The sequence below is a fragment of the Dendronephthya gigantea genome, unplaced genomic scaffold (genome assembly GCF_004324835.1).
Source record: "Dendronephthya gigantea isolate DGI-Jeju-01 unplaced genomic scaffold, DenGig_1.0 000042F, whole genome shotgun sequence".
Taxonomy (NCBI): domain Eukaryota; kingdom Metazoa; phylum Cnidaria; class Anthozoa; order Malacalcyonacea; family Nephtheidae; genus Dendronephthya; species Dendronephthya gigantea.
In genome coordinates, this window is record NW_021163052.1 from 1,477,506 (window position 1) to 1,500,301 (window position 22,796).

Consider the following 22,796-nt stretch of genomic DNA (forward strand, 5'->3'; position numbering starts at 1 on the left):
AGTTGATGTTCTCCGGCGTAAATGTGTTTTTGGCCCGACTCTGAACTCATTTGGCATATGAACTGATTGGCTTAGATCAGCGGCCTAAGATATATTTTTTATTTTTCCGGCAAATTTATTATTTTAGCCCACAAAGTACACTGCAATGCCCGCCAAAGTTATAATAATTTATGTGATGATTCTTTTACGTGCAACATATTGTTTGGCCTCTATCCTAGAAAATCAACAAACTCATACTTATAGGAGGGTGAACAACAAACAACAATGCCCGGTCTACCCTTAAAAATTCCTATAAGATTGCAAGATGTCAATGTTTTGTAAATTATGAGTGATTCGATCCGCCAACATTAATTGCTGTTTCCAATCATTTTTATGTTATGTACCTGTTGAAAAGCCGTATATGGTAATGATAGAACGTTCTACTGATATTTTAATACGAAACAAACAATAACGAATAATTTTTCCAGGAAATCATTAGCATAAGAATTGTAGCTATAGAGACCACGGTTGATGCATTTTCAGCGAACGCCGTTTCGATTTCTGTTAAGCCTCTTTGTACGAGAAAAAATTATAGCTACTATGGGTGCATCGGAGTCAAAAGAAGACAGAGATAAGGAATGTGTCAAATTTGCCTTAGTTGGATCAAGTGGTTCTGGGAAATCTGCCTTTGTCAACGCTGCGAGAGGGTATTTCAATATTAACTTTCTCTTTTCCTAAACCAGAAGCTCAAATAACATCATGATTATACATAACTTCTTTGTGATTAAATTGCCATTGGTAGAAGAATATCGCCTGGCTTTTTATGCCCAATGGTATAATGTATGCCTACTCGAATAATGAATGTACAGCATGCTCAGTAGTTCGTTCATCGTGCAACTGAAACATATTAATAGAAATAATATTGCAACGTGTCTCTATTAAGTCGGTAGTTTCCATAAATCAATTCTGAAACAACCTATAGACGATCAGTGCAAAAGCCAATATTGATGTTATTGCAATCAATATATAAGTGTACATTTCTCGACTCGAGTGTCGCTGAGCGGAATTATGTTACATAAATAATAATTCTACATAGCTAATTCCGAAATCAATATTATGTATGATATACGCCTTTATATGCTAAGGTGAAAGTATACATTTAAGCCCCCCATAGACGGGCAAGTTTTCGTTGACAAGTTTTCCCTCCCAAGTTTTATTTTCTCGTGTGTACGCGAAAAATATGAGCCATGATAAAATGAGTATACGACCAAATCTCAAAACAAACAGAAATGATAAAACTTCAAAACCCCGCTCGATTGGTGAACTGATCCCTGCCGCGCAACTCCTTGTCAAGTTTTCCTTGACGGCCGTACACACAAGCATTCTTCCTTGCATGTTGAAAGCTGTCATGACTAGCTTTTGAACAAGGATCTTTGTCAAGGAAAACTTGACAGTCAATTTTTTCGCGTACACACGAGCAAAAAAAAAATCGGCAAGGAAAACTTGTTAAGGAAAACTTGCTCAGTACAAAAATCAATATTCATACTGATATTATCGTAATCAATGTATACTATTAACCACTGCGGACGAGATCGATCATGCGACATAAATAGCATGTAAAATTATAGGAATGTAGGGCTTACAATTTGTAGACACACTTGGCATATGGTAAAACGCGGACTGGACTGGACTAGTAAAACACGGACTGGACTAAATTAGTAAAACGCGGACTGGACTAAATTAGTAAAACGCGGACTGGACTAAATTAGTAAAACACGGACTGGACTAAATTAGTAAAACGCGGACTGGACTAAATTAGTAAAACACGGACTGGACTAGATTAGTAAAACACGGACTGGAATCGATAGAATTTCTTTAGTTTTATAATTATTAACGCAGCAAGAGATTTAAAAAGTCGTATCCCAAAGTTTTGGAAAGAAGCGTAGAGCCTTGAGCATTATTCACGATGTAAAGAAACGAGGAGCGACGAGCATAGCTTCAAAACATTCCGGGAAACTTCAAAACTGTCACAGGAAATTTGGCCCCCCCGAAAATTTGGCCCCCCCGGGCCAAATTTCCTAGGAAATATGGCCCCCCCGGGCCAAATATCCTAGGAAATTTGGCCCCCCCTTCGGAAATTTGGCCCCCCTCTAAAAAACTTAGTTTACCTTACCATTTTAGAGCTAGAGAACCGTTAAGTGTATAAAAGTTTTAAGTGTATAAAAGTCTATCTAGCCGTGGTTTGAGTTACAACTTACAAACAGCACTGACGGATTTTATATAGTGCATGTTACCTGTTATTGTGTTTGCCGATTGTTTTTAAACGTTTTTATCCAAATTTGTATTAATTACTATCTAAATGTTAGCCGCATGAACATTAACACTTTCGCCAACGCATGTTGTCATCGCTTGCTAAAGTGTGGTTGTTATTCTGACGAATTTCATATGAGGTTCAGAAACTTGATGAATATTGAGTCAAAAGGTCGCGATTTCAAAACTATATATATTTTATATATATTTTTTGAGAGTATAAAGTATGTTATCGAGGGGGACCAAATTTCCGAACTGTGCAATACGTGATTTGTCCTCCCCAGAAATTCTTAATTTGGCGACCTTATAAATTATAGGCTTAGCGGTTATACATACATAGGAAAGGTTGTTTTAGGAAATTACCACTTATTTATTTATATTTCGATTAAAGCCCCTAGTAATGTTATGATAATCCTAGAAGTTAGCCACGTGCAATTAACAATATTCGTCTTCGCTCTTCGCCGAGATGAAAAGCTTTTGAAATAAATGAAGCAAACTAAGTATGAATACAAATAAACATTTACGATCTTGTTTTTAGAAGAAGCTTCGCGATTCTCGAACTCATGGCAATAAAGTATATGTTTTCGAGGGGGCCAAATTTCCGAAAGGGGGGCAAAATTTCCTAGGAAATATGGCCCGGGGGGGCCAAATTTTGGGGGGGCCAAATTTCCTGGGACACCGGGCGTAAAAATCGAGCAATTCTTTCAGAATCTACGCAATTTATCATCTTATGTTATGAATTACGAGCATTCAATTAACACAAATATGATTTGGAAGGTTTATTCCATAAATAGAGCTAAGAGGTTAGGAAGAAACGACGGTGTGTTGTTTATGTATTAATAGATCTCTTACACGAATATCAGTATATTATGTCGATAGCAAGTCGATACCTGGTATTCTGCATACAGTACATAAATTATAGTATACAAAACGGACATTTTGTGCAGTAATCAAATAATTTTGGCGGTATACAGTATTGATTATAAGTATATTGTTTTGTATCGATTTACGCGTCGAAGTATCCACATCATTGACATAATATGCACCGCGGTTTATTTACATTATTTACAACGCAACTATTTTGGCTATTCTTATGAAAAGACGGATAAATTGCCATGACATAAATGTAGTGAATGTAGTCACAGTTGCCTGACGAAGAAAAGAGACTAAACTGAGAAAATCGCGCCTGGTTTAGATGAGCAACTAAAATTATAATTTAATAGTGACAGTATCCGCGACTAACGTAACTTGAGTACTTTGAGTAATTTCCTTTTGATTAATGTTTAACCTAGTTCATTATATTTTTACTGGCATGAGGTAAGTCAAAATGTTTATGTTGGGATAAACGTCCGGTTGCTTAGGTATTACAGGGCATGAAAACTTTGCACTATCCTTGGACCCTAGTTTGGGCTTTTTTATCAATGTCGGAATTTTGAAGCTTGCTTCCATGTTTAAACAATGGACGCAAGCACCAAGTTTTCGATTTTGGCGCGGTTGGCGCGTAGTGAGTCGTCCTTCGTCGACGTAAATCGCAACCATACGGAGTGCTCTCGGTAAAACAGTTTTCTGGCATGCATTGAGAAATTTTGGGGCAAACTATAGGCTAAAGGCAAATCACAATTAAAGAAATTTTATCGATTCCAGACCGTGTTTTACTAATCTAGTCCAGTCCGTGTTTTACTAATTTAGTCCAGTCCGCGTTTTACTAATTTAGTCCGGTCTGCGTTTTACTAATTTAGTCCAGTCCGTGTTTTACTAATTTAGTCCAGTCCGTGTTTTACTAATTTAGTCCAGTCCGCGTTTTACTAATTTAGTCCAGTCCGCGTTTTACTAATTTAGTCCAGTCCGTGTTTTACTAATTTAGTCCAGTCCGCGTTTTACTAGTCCAGTCCAGTCCGCGTTTTACCATATGCCGACACACTTCCTACCACGACAGGCAATGAGGCAACCCATTAATAAGTCATAACGTATAGCCTGCACATTGTAAATAATACCAAGTTAATTTCCGAAACATTTTCATCAGCCTCGATGATCACATAATGAAATATGCATATCATATACGTATGATACAAATCTGTAAGGTTTAAAAGCTATGTGACTATAAATTAGCTTACCATTAGTTTGTGTTTGTACCGAACGACCATGAAGAAATGCATGCAAAGAACTGTTTGCCAAACTCCATGTAAGCACGTTATATTGAAGTGACGATGTAATAGCTGGCGTCAACATCATATTGTTACCTCAAGGAGAATCTATCATCATAAACTGCATACTTGCGCCACCTTAAATGCAGATAAAATAGCCGATACTGTACGAACTGCAGACTGGTTGTTTTAGTAGATGATTCGTAAATTTTAGCGGTTAATAAAAAATAATAAATGCATTCAATACAAAATATAATTATATTCGTATGCAGGTTTTTTATAGCGATTTATTATACCTGACAAAGTGCCTTGAAATTTTGAAAAGCGACTTTCCTTTGACTAGTATGCTGTAACCCAAAATAATTCCAATTCCAGCGCTTAATTTTTGCGCTCATGCATGTTTAATTTTTCTAAACATTGCAACCATTTTGCATTAACTTTGTTTATCATTACTCGATTGCGTAGCATTTGTTTTTATTAAAATTTTATGTCTGTCCGTGCAAATGAAAATTCCGCGAAAATTCATTCAACATAAACCAAACCACATAGAACACATCCGGAATTTTAAGACTCCTGGGTCCCCCCGGTTGACATTATTCGAGCTGGACCTGATTGCGGTCACTGAAGAGAATTATGCGAAATTAATTATTTCAGGCCCAAAAATAAATAATCCCAGACTTTCAAAATAAATAAGATATTGTGTTAGGCGCACGCCGATAGCCTTAGACTTTATTTTAAGAAGTTTGCATTTTTCATTTCCTTTCAGAATTGATGATGACGACGAAAAGGGAGCAGGTGTAGATATTGTGGAAACAGGAAAAAATGCCTATGAATTTATCAATCCCGAAAATCCTCGCGTCAGTTACTGGGATACACCTGGATATGGTACATCAAACTATCCAAATCTTCAAAAGTATTGGAAGGAGTGCGAATTGCAAAAATTTGACACATTTCTGATTTTTATATCTGTCAGAGTTACAAAACTTGATCTAGAGTTGATAAAAAAAGTAAAATCTGCCAAAAAGTCATTCTTCATTATCCGCACCAAAATTGATATCGAATCCAGATTATTACAGAAACGTAAGAATCCGGTTAAAGAAGACGAATTCTTGGAAAAAATCCGGGATTATGTGCATAAAAAATTGAATTTGGATTCTTGCTCCAAAGACAGGATATATCTCATCAGTAACTATGATCCATACAAGTGGGAATTCTTTCAACTGTTACAAGCTATGAATAAAGAGTTCTCTCTTCCTGAGATGGGTAGGTTTCACTAAATATTCTCCGACTATTTAATACAGATTTTCTTTCAAACTATATGATGATACTTGAATAATTTATTGTCTTATATAGCTACATGGCAGCAGTTTTTTGTAAATAGAATGATAAGATCTGCCAGCGCGTTTAAGTTTAAGGGGATTGAAGCTGCACAAAAGCTGGTGAAAGAAGTCAATAAATGGAAAGGAGTTAAAATAAATGTGGCTATAGTCGGACAATCTGGTTGCGGCAAATCGAGTTTTGTGAACGCCATTAGAAGGTAACATTATGACCATATCGTTATATTGGACATTTTTCTGTATCACTATAACGTGAAAGGAATCTCAACTCTATATACTACGGAGATCAAACTGGTCAATTTCTATTTTCCAAATTATTTTGCGCCCATATACCTAGAACAGCGATAAACTGTTTTTTGATCGAGCCAGTTGTGATTCTATTACTGAAATGGATTTTTTATTATATTTTGTTAGCATATGCCAAAATTGACTGAAAAGGGAGGGAAAGGGAAACCAATCAACATTGTGTCAACGGATACAAAAAAGTTGTTAAAGCTATAATAATATTCGATTTTACACCTCCATTAATTAAGACACAATTAAAAATTTGCTAGAACTTAATGGTACGGAACTGAAAAATGTGCATAGCAATCACATACACTGTAAAAACGTATATTTTAAATCCCAATTGCAATTTAAAGTTGGTTTCTCAGATGCATTTGTATTCTAACAAAATTCATTTCATCAGGGTGAACAAAAAAAAATTACTAAAATACCGGTTAAAATAACTTAAAAAATATTGTTAAAGACAATTATCCTTTGTTTCTTATAGTGTCAAAGATGACGACCCAAATGCAGCAGAAACGGGAGTGATCGAAACGACAACCATTCCCACTCCGTACCCTTATCCACATAATCCCAACATAACGGTTTGGGATTGTCCAGGTATCGGTGGTCCATCAAATATTCCCAATTTCGACAAATTCTGCACCTTGGTCAATATTGAGAAGTTCGACGCATTTATCATTACGACAGCTGATCGCTTTGGAGATATCGATAAGGACCTAGCAAACAAATTTCAAGAGAGTAGAAAGCCTTTTTTCTTTATTCGCACAAAAATTGATATTGACTGCGAAAATGAAAAAAGAAAAGGAAACACCGAAAGCAAAACGCTGGAGAAGATTAAAGCAGATTGTTCTCTAAGTTTAAAATCAGCAGGGGCGCCATTGGAAGACAACGATATCTTTCTGATTAGTAATCATGACACATTGAAATGGGACTTTGGCCGCCTTACGGAAGCACTCAGTGATCAACTGCCTACTCGTATAAGAACTGCCTTTCTTTTTACCATGTTCACGTTTTCGGAAAAAATTCTCAGAAAAAAGGTCGAAGTCCTCAAAGGTATGTGTCTCCAGGTTTTTTTGTATTTCACATCGCCTACCCCGGGAAAACTCTTGTGCAGCTTAATTAGGCGGCTACGTACACTTTATTCAACCAAATTCACAGAATGGCAAAGTAACAAGTAGCAACGGAAGCTGTTTAAGCGACAGGTATACACGTGGGTGTAATAGGGGGCAAAATGTCTGCAGGAATTTTAACGAATTCATAATTACTTGCTACATTAGAAAAACTAGAAATACATACTAGATATAACATGGCTATTAATTCATCGGCAGAAATAAAATTGTCAAAAACCTGACAGTTCTCTGTCTATACACAAGCAATATTTATTTATATTTCATTTTAAAAAGAATTCGGCTGAGGTTAAAAGGTCATTATTTTTGGCGTGGAACACGAACTTCGAAACTTGCTATACAATAATATGATTTAAAATATGCAAACAAAAAGTCTAGTTAAAGGACACATTTAATAGTCACGTGATTGATATTTATGTATTTATATTGTAACTATCTTCTTTTCTTTCTTTAAGAACGAGTATGGATGGCTATATTTCATTCATTTATTGCACAAGTATACGACAATATCACTTTGCAACACTCTTCTGATTTTATCATTGGTAGGATCGCGTTTTACAGATCTCAGCTTGGTTTTCCTGAGGAAGACTCCATAGAATTTAAAAACTTTTCGCCTGCTCGCCAAAATGACTTCCGAAAATTTTTTATTAAACCTGGTGTAAACGTGATAAATTGGTTAAAAAATTTTGATAATGCTGATTTTGACCAATCACATCTGAGCGTCAACGCAGAATCATATAGATTTCTGCGCAGATCAATGCATCGTATTTTGGATGAAATGGAAAAGGTTGCAATAGAAGTCATGAAAGAGGCAACAAATTTGGATAGATTTTGACTGTTAATCGTAGTTTGGAACTAGAAAAAAGGATGTATAGATGTTTCTGGATTTACTATATATAACTCTTGTTACATGGCAGCAACGGCTGCATGCACTATGTATATGCACCGATATAATACTCTCACTCGTGCATTCAGTTTAAGCAATCTATAAAAATGATATAATGCTATTAATTAATTAAGAAATCACAGGAAAAGTATCAAATCGTAGCCCGGAAAAGGTCTATAGCTTCTTTACTTCGGTAAAGCATGCAACTGCAAATATAACTTAAACATATATGCTGTATCACCCGACACAGTGATGACATCACTAGTATTTGTAGCACAGTAAAACTTAATTAAATATATTGTACTTATCTACAGTTGAAGGGCATTTGTCTTCATAATTTCGAACTTGCCATGTCTTACGACATGGGACCAGAGACCTACTGTGGAATACGAAACAAAACTAAAATCTCCGTTATAGACCTAGATAAGGACAAATGTAGCTAATTCAAATTTCAAATAGTAGTGATAAGTAAACTTTTTGCGTGACCAGATATTATAGTGGCAGAATGTTGGTATTGCATTTGCAATGCGGTATCGCAATAGACATCGTTTTAAATTTAGAACTATCTCTTATGAGATGGATTTCAAGTTTTACTCTCACTCAAAACTTGTCCAAATGGGATGTCATAGACGGTGGACTGTTGAAAACTGAACGAGTGAAGACTGATAATCAATAACGTTCTGATTGGCTAAGACAGAAAGTTTGTATTAGTGCTTTAAAAACTTTGTGAAAATAAAATGTGAAGAAGCAAGATAAAGGCGATATATAACAGACGACTATGAAGAAAACATGGCACAGTTCAAGACTAATATATGTGGAACAGAAATAATTCATAGTCTGTAAACGACAAAGGTACCTGTTTACTTTGTTTATTGCGTTTTTTCATCTTGGTTAGGATGCACTTTATTTGAGCTTGATATGTCGATTTGCAAGGGCATAACCAACTTAGATACAGGCTTGCACACATCGATTTCACTTAAAAAGTTTAATTTGAATTTCTTGTAGCAGAAGTCGATAGACACTGTACAAAACAAAATAAAATAACATTCGACTTTTAGTCTTTGTGTCCTTTGTCTTTGAAGATTTTTTGTACTGTTTTCATGGTTTGAAATTGAAGCTTAAATTTTAAATATTAAATTTTAAATACTTTATTGCCGCAAGATCCATTAACTGCCTGCTGAATAGCGTAATGCAGCAAAAACTTAAAGGGCTATACGCTTTATGAAAGCTAGAATGATAGAAATATTAGTTACACTTCAGTCTTTACCCTACAAAATGACGATAATATATTGATGTCGGGCTAGTGCAGAAAATTGTGTATAGTTGGCTGAAATAGCGAGGGGTTGCTTCACGCATGTATTTCTAGTCTTATAATATCATAAGATTTCTTCAAGGTCTTGTTTTTCTTTCTCTTGAAACAGATTTTTCTAGTGTTTGGTCCGAGCTGATGTTTTATCAAACTGTGTGGGAAGTGGCATGTTGGGTGTTCCTTGTGGATACAAAGGTTAGTAGGGTTCGCTGAATGACAAACGTGTTTTTCCAAGAATCATTAGCATAAGAATCATAAATGTTACGGCTAATGCATTTTGCAATATCTTGCAAACACTGCAAGGATAATTTTCACGCACACTGACTTGTTCCAGCACAAATTTAATCGAAATGGGTACATTACAGACCAAGGTGGCCACATTCGCTTTAGTTGGGTCAAGTGGTTGTGGGAAATCGGCTTTTGTTAACGCCGTAAGAGGGTAAGCAATTTACTTTCACTATTCTTGAAGGAAGCTTTGTGTGAAAATATGAAAGTAATTTCACTCATAGTTAACAATTCTTGTGTGATACAGAGGTCAAGAATCGTCCGTATTTCCTGCCAAACAAAACTGATCAATATATGATGCGAAAAGAGTAAAAAATATCTAAAATTCCATATTTGTAGCGTTTATGTTGTTTTAAACGTACATACGATGCCATGACGAGTATTGAAATTAATTATACATTAGACATGAATATAGTAAATGAAAGTAATTCTGAAACATCTATCATGCATGCATAAGAAACTCAGTTTTATCACTATTCTTGTCATGGAATCTACCAACCAATATACTATTATATTGCAGTCATCAAAGCATGCATGGTAGTATTTATTAAAGGCGGAATACATATGTTACGCAAGGCTTTAGTATGTTCAGTTATTTGCATTTAAAATTAGTTGTAAAATAGGAAATATTACCTGGCAATGAGGCGGATAAATAATGCATTTTTGCCACAGAGTACACATGAGTAAAAACAATGTTCGGCCATTTGCAATCATTAATTACTTTTTCTTTCATGCATCACATTTCGTGGGATCGAATAAAGTAGTAAGGTGGTGATATAAGATATCAATCACCCTGCCAGAACTGGCGCATCTGGCGTAGTATGAGTAGTTAAATTGTAAAATAAGGTTCACAGAAGCAATGCTTGGAGATTCTAATAGTTGTTGATGATAAATATCTTAAGTTGTGAACATTCTTAAATATTCATTGATTATATAAGCAGAAGACCAACTCGACTAGTGCGTCAACGCCCTAAACAAACAAGATATGAGAGCTGGAATGAGCTTCTAAGACCAACCCACATTTCTCACTAACAACGCTGATTGGTTGGATAATGATCAGCCCACTCGTGCGCAGATGTCCCTCGACCGTTACTATATATAAAAGGGCATGCACAACACCCGAACCTTCAGTGGACTAGCGGAGTAAATGTGAAACGTTAAGAAGCTCAACAGTACAAGAACAACGATAAAGACAAGAACAACAACGACGAAGATCCAAGAGAAGAGCAACAGAAGACCAAAAAGAGAACATTAGTTAACTTATTGTAAAGATCTCCTACCTCGCGCATATAAAATAAAACCCTTTTTGTTTGTGATGTTTAAGGGCATCAAAAATTGATAGAATCGACTGGACTGGGATAGGATATAGAATAATAATTTTCATCGATATAATTCTACTTCATAAACGTCGATCCTCAGAGAATAAATAAATTAAATGAATTATCATTTAAATCAGACAGTGCCAACTGCCAAGAATTAACGTCAAAGAGTTTTTAATTTTGGGTCGGTTTCAGCCTTGCCAGGATTACCAACCAGGAAAGCTGCATGAAAATTAGCTTGATCACAACAAACTGAAATCGAACCCGTGGGCCGTGACCGTTGGTTTGTGTATTGGGCATGTCATATTTCAAATCTGATATCTTGTTTATGATAATTGTACTCTTTACGGAGAAATATAGTTACTGTAATACTAGGCTATATATAAGAAATAAATGTATATCCTGGTTGTAGAGATTTTAAATGTTTTGAACCTGAATATTTTGTACTTTAGTTTCGACGATGATGATGATTCAAAAGACAACGAGTTTGAAAGGATAGCAAAGGTTGATATTGTGGAAACAGAAGATAAAGCCGAAAAGTACATTGACCGAGATAATCCATTCGTCAGCTTCTGGGATCCACCTGGTTATGGCACACCAATCTATTTTAAAATTCGAAGTTATTGGAGGAAATTTCAGTTGGAAAGATGTGACATTTTTCTGATTTTTATTTCACATAGAGTAACAGAACTTGATCTTGAAATAATACAGAAAGTCAAGTCTACCAACAAGCCATTCTTTCTCATTCGCACTAAAATTGATAACGAATACATGTTGGAGAAAGATAAAAGTGAGTTCGACGAAGAAGTCTACTTGGACAAGGTCCGGAAGTATGTATTGGAAAAAACGAATTTGTCGTCGGAGGTATTTCTTATTTGTAACTATGATCCATGCAAGTGGGATTTCTTTCAACTCTTACAGGCAATGAACGACGTCCTGCCAGTTCCTGAGATGGGTACGTTTTTATGACCTCACTAAGATGACCTCGTCTTTCTGAAATATTCTTCCAGATGATTACTACCTTTGAAATACAGAATTTAAAAACATTTTAAATTCTCTCTACTTTTTGTAGCTACATGGCATCAATTCTTTGTGAACAGAATGACCAGAGCTACAGAAAACTTTAAGTATAAAGGGGTTGAAGCTGCGCAGAAACTGATGAGAGATCTTAATAAGTGGAAAAAAGTTAAAATATCTGTGGCTGTTGTCGGAAAAAGTGGCTGTGGCAAATCAAGTTTTATTAACGCTATAAGAGGGTAATGATATCTGCAATTAAGACTGTGTATCAAAATTAAGATAAATATATATAATATTTCAAAGTTGGATTTCTACGATCGTCGGGTTTAAACATTAATATTATGGAAATATCAAATCATCAAAAACTGAAGTTAACATCACCCGCTTTTCAGCCTGAAATTTTAGGCGAAAAATTCGAGCTAATTCCCTGCAGTGGTATAACAAATGCCTAAAATAGACAAAACACTTCTCGAAGTTTCGACCTGAGAGCCTTGTCAGGAGAGTTAGTATGAGAGAATAATAGCAAATCTGTGAGATAGAAACTACACCAGAATTCCGTATTTTATTTTGTATTCAATTCGGCCAGAAATGCTAAACACTTATTAAAAAACTTAGTCATGGCATAGAATTATATTTCAGATAAGATTTTAGTTACACGCATGCAGCCTTTAGTAATAGCGTCACAGTATTTAAGACAATTATTCTTTGTTTCTTATAGTGTCAAAGATGACGACCCAAATGCAGCAAAAACGGGAGTGACTGAAACGACAAAAATTACTACTCCGTATCCTTATCCAGATAATCCCAACATAACAGTTTGGGATTGTCCAGGTATCGGTTCACCAAATATTCCCGATGTCGACACATTCTGCACCAGATTTAAAATTGAAAGATTTGACGCATTTATCATCATGAGTTGTACACGATTTATACACGAGTCTAATGCAGCTTTAGCGAAGAGACTTGCTGAAGATAACAAACCTTTCTTTTTCACCCGCACTAAAGTCGATATCGATTGCAAAAATGAAAGGCGAAAGCAGATCAAGGATGAAGAAACATTTGATAAGATTAAAGCAGATTGTTTGCAAAGTTTACAATCAGCAGGGGCCCCATTGGAAGACAATGACGTCTTTGTGATCAGTAATCATCACCCATTGAAATGGGACTTCGCCCGCCTTACGGAAGCACTTAAAAGTCGACTATCGTCTCGTATAAGAGCGGCCTTTCTTTTTTCAATGCACTGTTCTGAAGACATCATAAAGAACAAGGTCAACAAATTAAAAGGTATAGATAGACTATTCTCAGATATTGCTGTTTACAGCGTGCAAACACACTCGAAATTTTAATTGTCTGGACCGGAATGCTGTGGTCCACACGAGTGTTGGCGCGGAGACACATTTTATAAAATGTCTCGAAATTCAGAGCCTGTAACACTCCATGCTTTTTTCGGTTACTTTTTAATACCCTGTGCTATGAAACCAAGAATTCTCTGTTTGCATCTATTTTTTTAAAGGTGGTATTGATTGTATTAACGACCTTGGGCCGGTTGTAAAAAGCTCTTATCACTTTTTAATCACTTTTTGTGATTACAACGTCGTTAACTTTAACCACGTAGTTATAAGCCAGTTGTATAAAAAGGTGGTTAGCGTTAATCATAGTTAAAACGCAGTTAAAGTTAACGATCCTCAAAAGCATCGTTAACTGTCCACAACGTAGTTAAAAATGGCGAATAATGGCGAATAATGAATAAAAACTGAGACGATCGAATTGGGAAAAAATATGCTAATACCCCGCCGACAATTTATACGCCCATATAATTATAATATATATATAAATAAAACAATTTTCTCGCAAAAATGTAAGCAGCATATTATACAACATACTATTTCACATCAAATAATTTTGGGCCAAATTTCTTCACTTCTTTTGTGCATTTAGTACAGCATTTTCGCTAAATGGTCATCATTTATGGATACTGGTTGCAATCATAAATTACGCTAGCTGACTGATATAACACATGTATATGTAAGACAGTATAATTATTCATCATCCTTTTAGGTCGAATATGGATAGTGGCACTTCGATCTAGTATTTCAAAAGGGTGGACTGAACTCATTATTGAAAAGATGAATTTTTGCAGATCACAACTTGGTTTTCCAGACGAAAACTCAAATTTATTTAAAGAGTTGTCGCCCAGGCATCAGGAGGCGGTGCAAAGATTTTGTTTGAATTCAGACACAGATGTTGTATCCTTCCTACAGAGCTTCTATCCGGGAGATGACGACGGAGGAACGCCTGACGTCAACAACGCAACCTATAGATTCGTGTACCGATCAATGCATGGAGTTTTGGATGAAATGGAAGTAATTGCTCTTGAAATCCTAAAAGAAGCAAAAGCACAAGAAATATTACAATAATGAAATAATCGTCAGTGATATTACTTCATATATAACTAAACACGTAAGCAATTTTTCCTGTTCGAGACTGGATGGATAATCTTATTGCAAAAGATAATCTTAATGCAATTACCAGATGGATAATCTTATTGCAATAGTTATTTATCGATTATAGTTTCCAAGATAATTCTTAGATTATTGTGCAAGAACTTTCTTAGATTATTGTGCAAGAGTTTTATCTTACACGCATGCACATAGTAATATGACACGAATCGCCGGTCCTAACTTTATACCAGTGTTTGCAACTGTCATGCAATTTTTAGTTCTTCAGCTAGCGTAATATTTATCTATTATGTATAAACAGCTTTACTAGCTAATAGAAATATTAAATACACTGTAGCGTAAAAATAAACTGATGTAAATTGTTTTCGTCTGGCAACTCTTTAATATGTGCTCCAAAATAATTTCTGATTTGTTATTGAAACTATTTTTCCACGAACTTCATATAATTATTTAAAATTATTTGAAAAAGAAAATTTGCAAACTCTCAGATTTGTCAGGACAATTCTATTGCCTTCGGTTTATAGTAAACCTTAACATAGGGTTAGTGCTAAAACTGGCACGGTTAAAATCCTTAACCCTAGGTTATAGTTAAACCTGCGTTAAAACATATGGTTAAAACTTCATGACTGTGTCGTTCAAAGTAGGGTTAGCGGTAGGGTTAATTAACCCAGGCTTAATATATTTTACCTATACAAATGAGATGAAAAAATAATGTATTTTGAGGACTAAATTGGATATAAAAACGCTTTCGACTGGTTAAAAAACTGTAACCGCGGTGATGGAATAATGTTAGTCGAAAAATTATAGTAAATAAGTGAGGGCATGCAGTTACGTTGTATTCAACTGCAATTTCTGTGCATGGAATTTTAGAAAGTTTCGAAATGAAAGGCCATTTAGTATGATAAACTATGGGAAATAAAATTAAGCAAATTTTAAACATCGCCTTTGGTGTGCAATGTTTAATCATAAAACAAATTACCACAGCCAATCAAGATAATTCCTTTTTGAAGTTTAAGATACAATGATCAGCTAAAATTGGTCAAACAACCAACTTAGTCTTAGAAACTCTGCACCTTCCCGCTGTGTTTACTGAAAGATTGAGATTCGTACATGTGCATGGCAACGGCGCAGTTTCACTGTACAAGCGATGAGTCTCATCTATACCGTTTTACCTAATTGACATCGGAAACAAATATTTGGGTCAAGATGTTTCAATTAAGTTGTCCTGTTGTATTTAAAACTATCGTGTATTGCATTGAAGTGAAGATAAATCAATCAATACAAATGCTGAAACAGAGAGAAATCAAACTTGTCTAAAATTGTTCATAAAATCTTTTAAAAGTGTTTAATGTAGTCCATATCTACGTGTTTCCGCTATATAGTCATAATTTTGAAAGTTAACCCAGTATGAAAAAGTTAAATCACATGTATATGCTATATATGTACATATATGGGTTAAATTTTTTTATCAATTTTAAGTCAGGGTTAACGAAATCGGGTTTTCTGCGGCGCAACTCTAAAGAGGTTTAAAATTTAACCATCTATAGCGTTAACATGCAGGCTTTTGAACAACGGGCCCTGAAGTTCAAATTTAATGCAAACGATCTATTATAGCTACATTTTGCTTCTGCCATTCAAAGCGAGAGAGGGTTTTCTTGGAACTGATTAGCATAAGAATTATAAGCTTGAAGGTCAGTACAGTTGGCAACCGCTTTGAACGAACTATTGAAACGGAAGCAGACATACTGTAGACGGGTATAAATTCAAGTTAAATGGGTAATTTACCGTCCAAAAGGGCAACATCCGAAGGCAAATATATAAGTAATGTCAATTTTGCCTTAGTTGGGTCAAGTGGTTGTGGAAAATCTGCCTTTGTCAACGCCGTGAGAGGGTAAGCAATCTATTTTCCCTTTCGTCGCACAAAATTGTATGTCGGCCAAATATACTGAACTTGCTTTCAACCCGTATTGCATAAAGACGTTGTATATCGCCGGCATTTCTTGCTATAAAAGACCTGTCAAGCGAATAAAATATGGCATGTGCAAAAATCAACATTTACTTTTAAAAATTGTTCATATAACTATTGTGATAAACGAAGGATGCTATTGTCAAGTATCTAAATTATATATATTCACACGACATGTTATTGTCACGATACATGTGCATGCCGTAAACTGAGGTATATAATCATCATGTATACATATAAATATTAGATATTTTTATTATTGTTCAATAGCTATTAAGGATGTGCATGTAGAAGCAAAACGTATTTAGTTTAAGATAAAGCGTTGATTTTTGACTTAAATAGTTCTTATTTCTTACGAGCTTTTAACTGTAAGATAATGTAGCCTTCAAAGGGAATAGGATTAATGACAAAGGACGCAAAAACTAATATTAGTGTAATTGTGTAAAATAAGATATCTAAAACGCTAACAATATTTGTACAATATTCTTGTATGTTTGCATGGTGACAGTCGAGAAATAATTTTGCTTGTAGGTACACAACGTAAGTATTTAATACTGCAAAGCTTTCGGAGTTTCGGTCCGTTAATCCGGGTCTTTATCAGTGCAATCGTTATTATTATTATAACACTGATGCACTGATGAAGAGCCGGGTTAACGGACCGAAACTCCGAAAGCTTTGCAGTATTAAATACTTACATGGTGTACCTACAAGCAAAATTACTTATCGTCTGTCACCATGCAAACATACAAGAATATTGTACAAATATTTTTATCGTTTTAGATATCTTATTTTACACAATTGCACTAATATTAGTTTTTGCGTCCTTTGTCATTAATCCTATTCCCTTTGAAGGCTATACATTATCTTACAGTTAAAAGCTCGTGAGAAATAAGAACTATTTAAGTCAAAAATCAACGCCTTATTTTTTAACTAAATACGTTTGGCTGCTATATAGCTACACATCCTCAATAGCTATTGAATTATTTAATACTGATCACGTCATGCATCAACGGTTACTCGTCTCTCACGCGCTTATGCTTGTGCACGCGCCTAAAATTTCCGGCATTAAACTTGTTCCAATGGCAGCATTTTGAAAACAGTTCAGAGCGCTTGTTTAATTTCTTTTTTCATCTGCACGTATTATGCACAGTCTTTCCGCGAGGCATAAACCACATCGTGGAGCTCCAGGAGATCTTGGGATGGCTCGTTTCACGATTGACCATTTCACACACACTTTTCTTCCGCTTCTTTTCAGTTTCAAGACATACTTAGAAAGTTTCGTTTCAGTTGCGTACAGTTCGTTTTTAATAGACTTCTTATGGTTTCTGTAGCGTTCTTTAAAAGAAGTAGTCGTCATTCCGATGTACTCTTTTGCGTCATTGTCATCGTCTGTAGTAACTGTAGCTTTGTACACGATGTTTTTTGTGTTGCAGTTTCCTTGTAATGGACATTCGAGATCACACTCTTCACATTTCCCATACACGAATAGCTTAATTATTTTTATTGTGTTTCTGTTAAAAATTTTGTGTAGCACGTTAGATTTAGGGAAATGCTTGTCAATCAGCTTCAGGAATCTTTGGGCGACGTTGGTGTTCACGTTTTTGCTGTATGGTGGGTTGAACCATATGTTCCTTTGTCGTTTTCTACGGTTTTTTGGGTAGGTTTCGTCGGTTGAATAAACTAATTTGGTGTTATAATGGCTGCGTTTAAGAGCACTTTCATAGGATGGTGCGGACGAGTCGAAGGATTATTTGTCGGATGAGAGGGTTGATAACTGTTATTGGAAGCTGTTTTATGACTGCAGGAGGGTGGTTTGATCTGCTGTCAAGGAAAACGTTTCAATTTCCAGTTTCAAGGTTAGCGGCGTTACATCTAGGACGTTCACGATGTGGTTATGGGAAATGTGAAGAGCGTGATCTCGGCACATAATCAACAACTGCTAACCAACTTAACCCCAACGGAAGAAACGAGTAAGCCGAAATGCAATTGCCAAATCAAGTCCGAATGTCCATTACAAGGAAACTGCAACACAAAAAACATCGTGTACAAAGCTACAGTTACTACAGACGATGACAATGACGCTAAAGAGTACATCGGAATGACGACTACTTCTTTTAAAGAACGCTACAGAAACCATAAGTCAATTAAAAACGAACTGTACGCAACTGAAACGGAACTTTCTAAGTATGTCTTGAAACTGAAAAGAAGCGGAACTGCGGAAGAAAAGTGTGTGTGAAATGGTCAATCTTGAAACAAGCCATCCCAAGATCTCCTGGAGCTCCACGATGTGGTTTATACCTTGCGGAAAGGGTGTGCATAATACGTGCAGATGAAAAGAAAAGTTTAAACATGCGCTCTGAACTGTTTTCAAAATGTTGCCACAGGAACAAGTTTATTAAAAAATGTGTATTGATTTATTTTCTAGTATCGAGGATGCAAACGAGAACGCAGCATGGGTTGATGTTGTGGAAACAGGGGGAGAACCCATTGAGTACATGTGCCAAAACCCCCTTGTCAGCTTGTGGGATCTACCTGGTTATGGCGCAAACAAATATCCCAATCTTGAACTGTATTGGAAGCAATTCGAACTGGATAAATTTGAAAGATTTCTGATATTTATTTCGGCCAGAATAACAAACTTTGATCTCGCATTAATAGAGAAAGTCAAATCTGCGAAAAAGTCATTCTTTCTCATTTGTACAAAAATGGACATTGAATACATGTCGGAAAAAAGTAAAAGTGAGATTAGAGAAGAAGAGTTTATGACAAGTATCCGTGATTTTGTGCTCAAAAGAACGAGTTTATCACGTGAAAATATATTTCTTATCAGTAACTACGATCCAGACAAATGGGAATTTCCCCAATTGATACAGGCTATAACAACAGGTAATGTGTCGTCATGATGGCCTAATTAGCCTTCCTTGTTGTGGAAAGAACCGTCCAGTTATAATAGACTATAATTTTTGTTATATGGTCGAAAGCGGTAGCGCAGTGATACTTTCTTACCTAACTACCATACGTAAATTCCAAGCGTCTTAATTTTTTTATCCCCTACATATCAGCTTCCTTCACAAGACACAGCTGCCAGTGCTTTTGAACTTTCGAATGTCGCGAAAATTGACTATTTCGGATTTTGAATTCCTCTAGACACGACAGCAGATTTAGTAGATCAATATATGGATGATACGAGAACATACGTTAATGAAAATGGTGTAACAGATATTGAAAATTTTCTCAAGAAGAAGCTTGAGGGATCGAAAGACGTGAAAATTCGCTTTGGAATAACTGGAGAGAGTGGTGTTGGAAAGTCAGCATTCATGAATGCCATAAGAGGGTAATTATCGTTTCTTTATAAAACTGTAGATATGTTTAAAATTTTAAAGTTCAATCTTGGCCATGCCAAAGGGCGAAGAATTTTGCTTATGCTTATAAGTGATTTTGCTTATATGTCTTCGATAATGATGATATTAATGTGACAATATACCAGTTTTGAGATGAACCGTATACCGTATAGTTCGCGTACAAGCATATTTTTGCAATCTCAGAGACATTGTCTTTTGAGTACGCACGAAAAAGCATACCTTTCCCCGAGCAATATCTAACATATATCTTTTTATGCACTAACAATTTCTCTCTCTGTTAAAACTATAATTGTATCTATTTCGTATAATAACATTATCTGATATAGAGTACTGTCCAGAAATAACCTAACAAAAAAGGGAGGTTAACGTAGGTCAAACATCGGTCTGATCGCAGGTTAAACCTCGGTCTAACTCGGTCTAACAAACATTTCTGAAGATGTTTTCCATATGATTATTGTGTTGTCGTTCTCAGCTCTTCATAAGACTCCGTTCGGAAGCGAACGGCAACCGTCTGCGGTTTCTATCGGTCGACCGCAACCGAACCGCAACCTGACAATAACCGCAGTGTTATCAGTGGCGTAGCCAGCCTGACGATTTGTCTCGCAATGCTAATATTTTGGTGTTCATTGACTAAATACGCCACTGAGTGTTATTTCTAGACAGTACTGTATCTTCAATAAAAAAACACGCAGTTATTATGTACAGACTTACAGATGACGATGAACGAGCTGCAAAAGTAGATGTTGTTGAAGCAACGGTTGCACCAACAGAATACCAGCACCCTAGCAATCAAAACATTATCTTCGTAGACCTACCTGGCATCGGCACACCTAAATATCCTGATCTTGCAACCTATTGTAGAAAAGTTGGTTTTGCCGATTACGACACCTTCCTCATTTTTACCGCATTCCGCTTCAGGAACGCCGATTTGGAACTTGCAAAGAAAGTTAAAGAAATGGGCAAATCATTTTTTCTTATCCGTACCAAGATCGATGTTGACCTCAGCCCTAAAAAGGGAGGAAAACCAATCAACGAAGAAGAAACTTTGGAGAAGATTAAAAAAGATTGCTTTGAAAATGTTACGGATTTAATATGCAGTGAAAAAGAAGTCTTTCTGATTAGTAACTACGATACAAACAAATGGGATTTCGACCGTCTTATCCTAGCCATTAGCGACGCGTTACCTATTCTTCAGAGAGAGTGCCTGACGATATCGTTAACAAATATTACACGGGAGTGCCTAAAGAGAAAGGCGAGGTTTCTTAAAGGTACGCAAATTGCTGGGTGTTTTCATCTTATGCTATGTATCTATCTATCCGGATTCTTCGTTTTTTAAATGCCTAATATTTGCGCTTTGAAATTTCAAGATTCACCCCATTTTATATCGAATTTTATAACGATTTTCTACATAATTTTTCAACATAATCATGAAGTCAAAGGTGTCAATTGTATAATCTTGTATAAGCTAAAATGATATCAAGTCGGATTTGGGAGTCAGTTCAGAATATATAGCAGTCGAAAAATGTCATGCAGTATTTATAGTGATTTTTGTTTGCTAGCCATAAAATTAAGATATTTCAAATCTATATCCTCATAGGAGCGCGCAGAGAGGGACGAGGCAAACAGGTCCTATATATCCTTGTTGCTTAGGCTCACAAAATACCACAGGAATAGAGTAAACCGTTGTTGGAAGCATATAGTCGTCTCTGAAAAATGAAAGATAATACTAATTAGAGATTGAGATTGAGATTAATGAGATAATTAAGTTATCACGCAGTTTTTCAGATAGCTTATAGGTAATATATTTTATATTGTGAGAAATTTTAATCCGATATCGCAATCAAATTTCATCAAACAATTAACAAAAAATTATTCATTGACGTATATTTGTTTCAATATTGAAAGATTTCTTTTCAAATTTGAACAGCAAAAGCTGTCGCCGTGGCAGCCGTATCCGGTGGTGCTGGGGCAATCCCTTTTCCCGGGATAGGATGTGCTATTGATGTCGTAATAATTAAAGCTACCCTGAGTATGAACTTCAGAGCATTTGGCCTTCAAAACACAGCTCCTGAAGCGTTTGAACTGTTGGAAAAAAAGTTTAAAGACGTTATTACAAGATATCAAATGTCTTCTGCTGTTGATTTAATCAAATCCTTTGGAGCTAAAGCAGCCGTAGGGTTGCTTGGAGCTGAACAGGTTTCCAAGTTCATTCCATTCATTGGCTTGGCGATCGCTGGCAGTCTGTCGTTTGCTGCGACATTCTACTTTCTCAATCAATCTATAGACGAAATGGAAGAAGTGGCATTGGTAATATGGGACAATGCATTTGAACGGTCGGTGAAAGGGTGACTATAGAAAATACCAAGTTAATATTTAAATACAATTATTTTTTAACATATAGTTACTTTGCACTAAAATTAGTGTATTCTTAGTGTATTCGGAAAAGAGTTCAATTATACAGTTTAGGACAGTAACTCGTAGAATAATTATAATAGTAACGATAAGTAACGATAAATTGCAGTTAAACGGTTGGAAGGAACATAACTCGGTACTTTGACACAATTAGTGCTGCATGTATTTACAATAATTACATAATTATTATATACAAACACAATTTTAACATGATTTATTACATAAATACATAAGCCATTTGTACGTTTGATCTGTGGATTTATCAACAAATGTATGAAGTTATTCATCAATTTTTAAATTCATTTGAATTAGGAAAAGCAATTATTCCAAACAAAGACTGAAAAGTTGTTTACTCAATAGTTACGAGCACAAATGCTTTCACTAGGTGAAAACATAAGGTGAAAAGCTGAAATAGTCGTTTACATTCTCAAAGTGAACTGTATTTCACAATGACTTACCTTTCATTGCTGGAATAATTTTTTATGTTAATTGCTTCAAATAGGATTTTGCTTGCATGTATTTCTATACTTTGTATTATTACTTATTCTGCCTTTATGCAGATTAGGAACTTCGGTTTTCACACAATATTTACAAAA

The 22,796-nt window shown here is 35.6% G+C and overlaps 3 protein-coding genes across 4 annotated transcripts; all 3 read left to right on the forward strand.

Moving 5' to 3' along the window:
- The first annotated feature begins 542 nt into the window (after positions 1-542).
- On the forward strand, positions 543-8,587 carry LOC114526953 (interferon-inducible GTPase 5-like). The gene is made up of 5 exons (XM_028548499.1): positions 543-686; positions 5,200-5,696; positions 5,787-5,970; positions 6,543-7,111; positions 7,641-8,587. The coding sequence occupies exons 1-5, from the start codon at positions 580-582 to the stop codon at positions 8,018-8,020; spliced, it is 1,737 nt and encodes a 578-aa protein (XP_028404300.1). The 5' UTR covers positions 543-579; the 3' UTR covers positions 8,021-8,587.
- A 1,143-nt stretch (positions 8,588-9,730) lies between these two features.
- On the forward strand, positions 9,731-12,916 carry LOC114526849 (interferon-inducible GTPase 1-like). Its single transcript, XM_028548376.1, has 5 exons — positions 9,731-9,819; positions 11,437-11,939; positions 12,057-12,240; positions 12,720-12,832; positions 12,879-12,916. Exons 1-5 carry the CDS (start codon positions 9,731-9,733, stop codon positions 12,914-12,916), a joined length of 927 nt encoding a protein of 308 aa, XP_028404177.1.
- A 3,261-nt stretch (positions 12,917-16,177) lies between these two features.
- Positions 16,178-22,403, forward strand: LOC114526958 (interferon-inducible GTPase 5-like). Of its 2 annotated transcripts, none has more exons than XM_028548505.1 (5): positions 16,178-16,351; positions 18,852-19,312; positions 19,574-19,760; positions 20,494-21,056; positions 21,716-22,403. In XM_028548505.1, the coding sequence occupies exons 1-5, from the start codon at positions 16,233-16,235 to the stop codon at positions 22,135-22,137; spliced, it is 1,752 nt and encodes a 583-aa protein (XP_028404306.1). In that variant the 5' UTR covers positions 16,178-16,232; the 3' UTR covers positions 22,138-22,403. The 2 variants fall into 2 exon arrangements, with proteins under 2 accessions (XP_028404306.1, XP_028404307.1); XM_028548506.1 differs by having other exon boundaries at positions 20,707-21,056.
- Positions 22,404-22,796: the final 393 nt, after the last annotated feature.

Bases quoted from the DNA above. Each gene is read 5' to 3' on its own strand.
- LOC114526953 (XM_028548499.1), top strand. From the start codon at position 580: ATGGGTGCATCGGAGTCAAAAGAAGACAGAGATAAGGAATGTGTCAAA. The intron at 687-5,199 runs GTATTTCAATAT...ATTTCCTTTCAG, and splicing joins TTTGTCAACGCTGCGAGAGG to AATTGATGATGACGACGAAA. The intron at 5,971-6,542 runs GTAACATTATGA...TGTTTCTTATAG, and splicing joins TTTGTGAACGCCATTAGAAG to TGTCAAAGATGACGACCCAA.
- LOC114526849 (XM_028548376.1), top strand. From the start codon at position 9,731: ATGGGTACATTACAGACCAAGGTGGCCACATTCGCTTTAGTTGGGTCA. The intron at 9,820-11,436 runs GTAAGCAATTTA...TTTGTACTTTAG, and splicing joins TTTGTTAACGCCGTAAGAGG to TTTCGACGATGATGATGATT. The intron at 12,241-12,719 runs GTAATGATATCT...TGTTTCTTATAG, and splicing joins TTTATTAACGCTATAAGAGG to TGTCAAAGATGACGACCCAA.
- LOC114526958 (XM_028548505.1), top strand. From the start codon at position 16,233: ATGGGTAATTTACCGTCCAAAAGGGCAACATCCGAAGGCAAATATATA. The intron at 19,313-19,573 runs GTAATGTGTCGT...GAATTCCTCTAG, and splicing joins GATACAGGCTATAACAACAG to ACACGACAGCAGATTTAGTA. The intron at 19,761-20,493 runs GTAATTATCGTT...TATTATGTACAG, and splicing joins TTCATGAATGCCATAAGAGG to ACTTACAGATGACGATGAAC.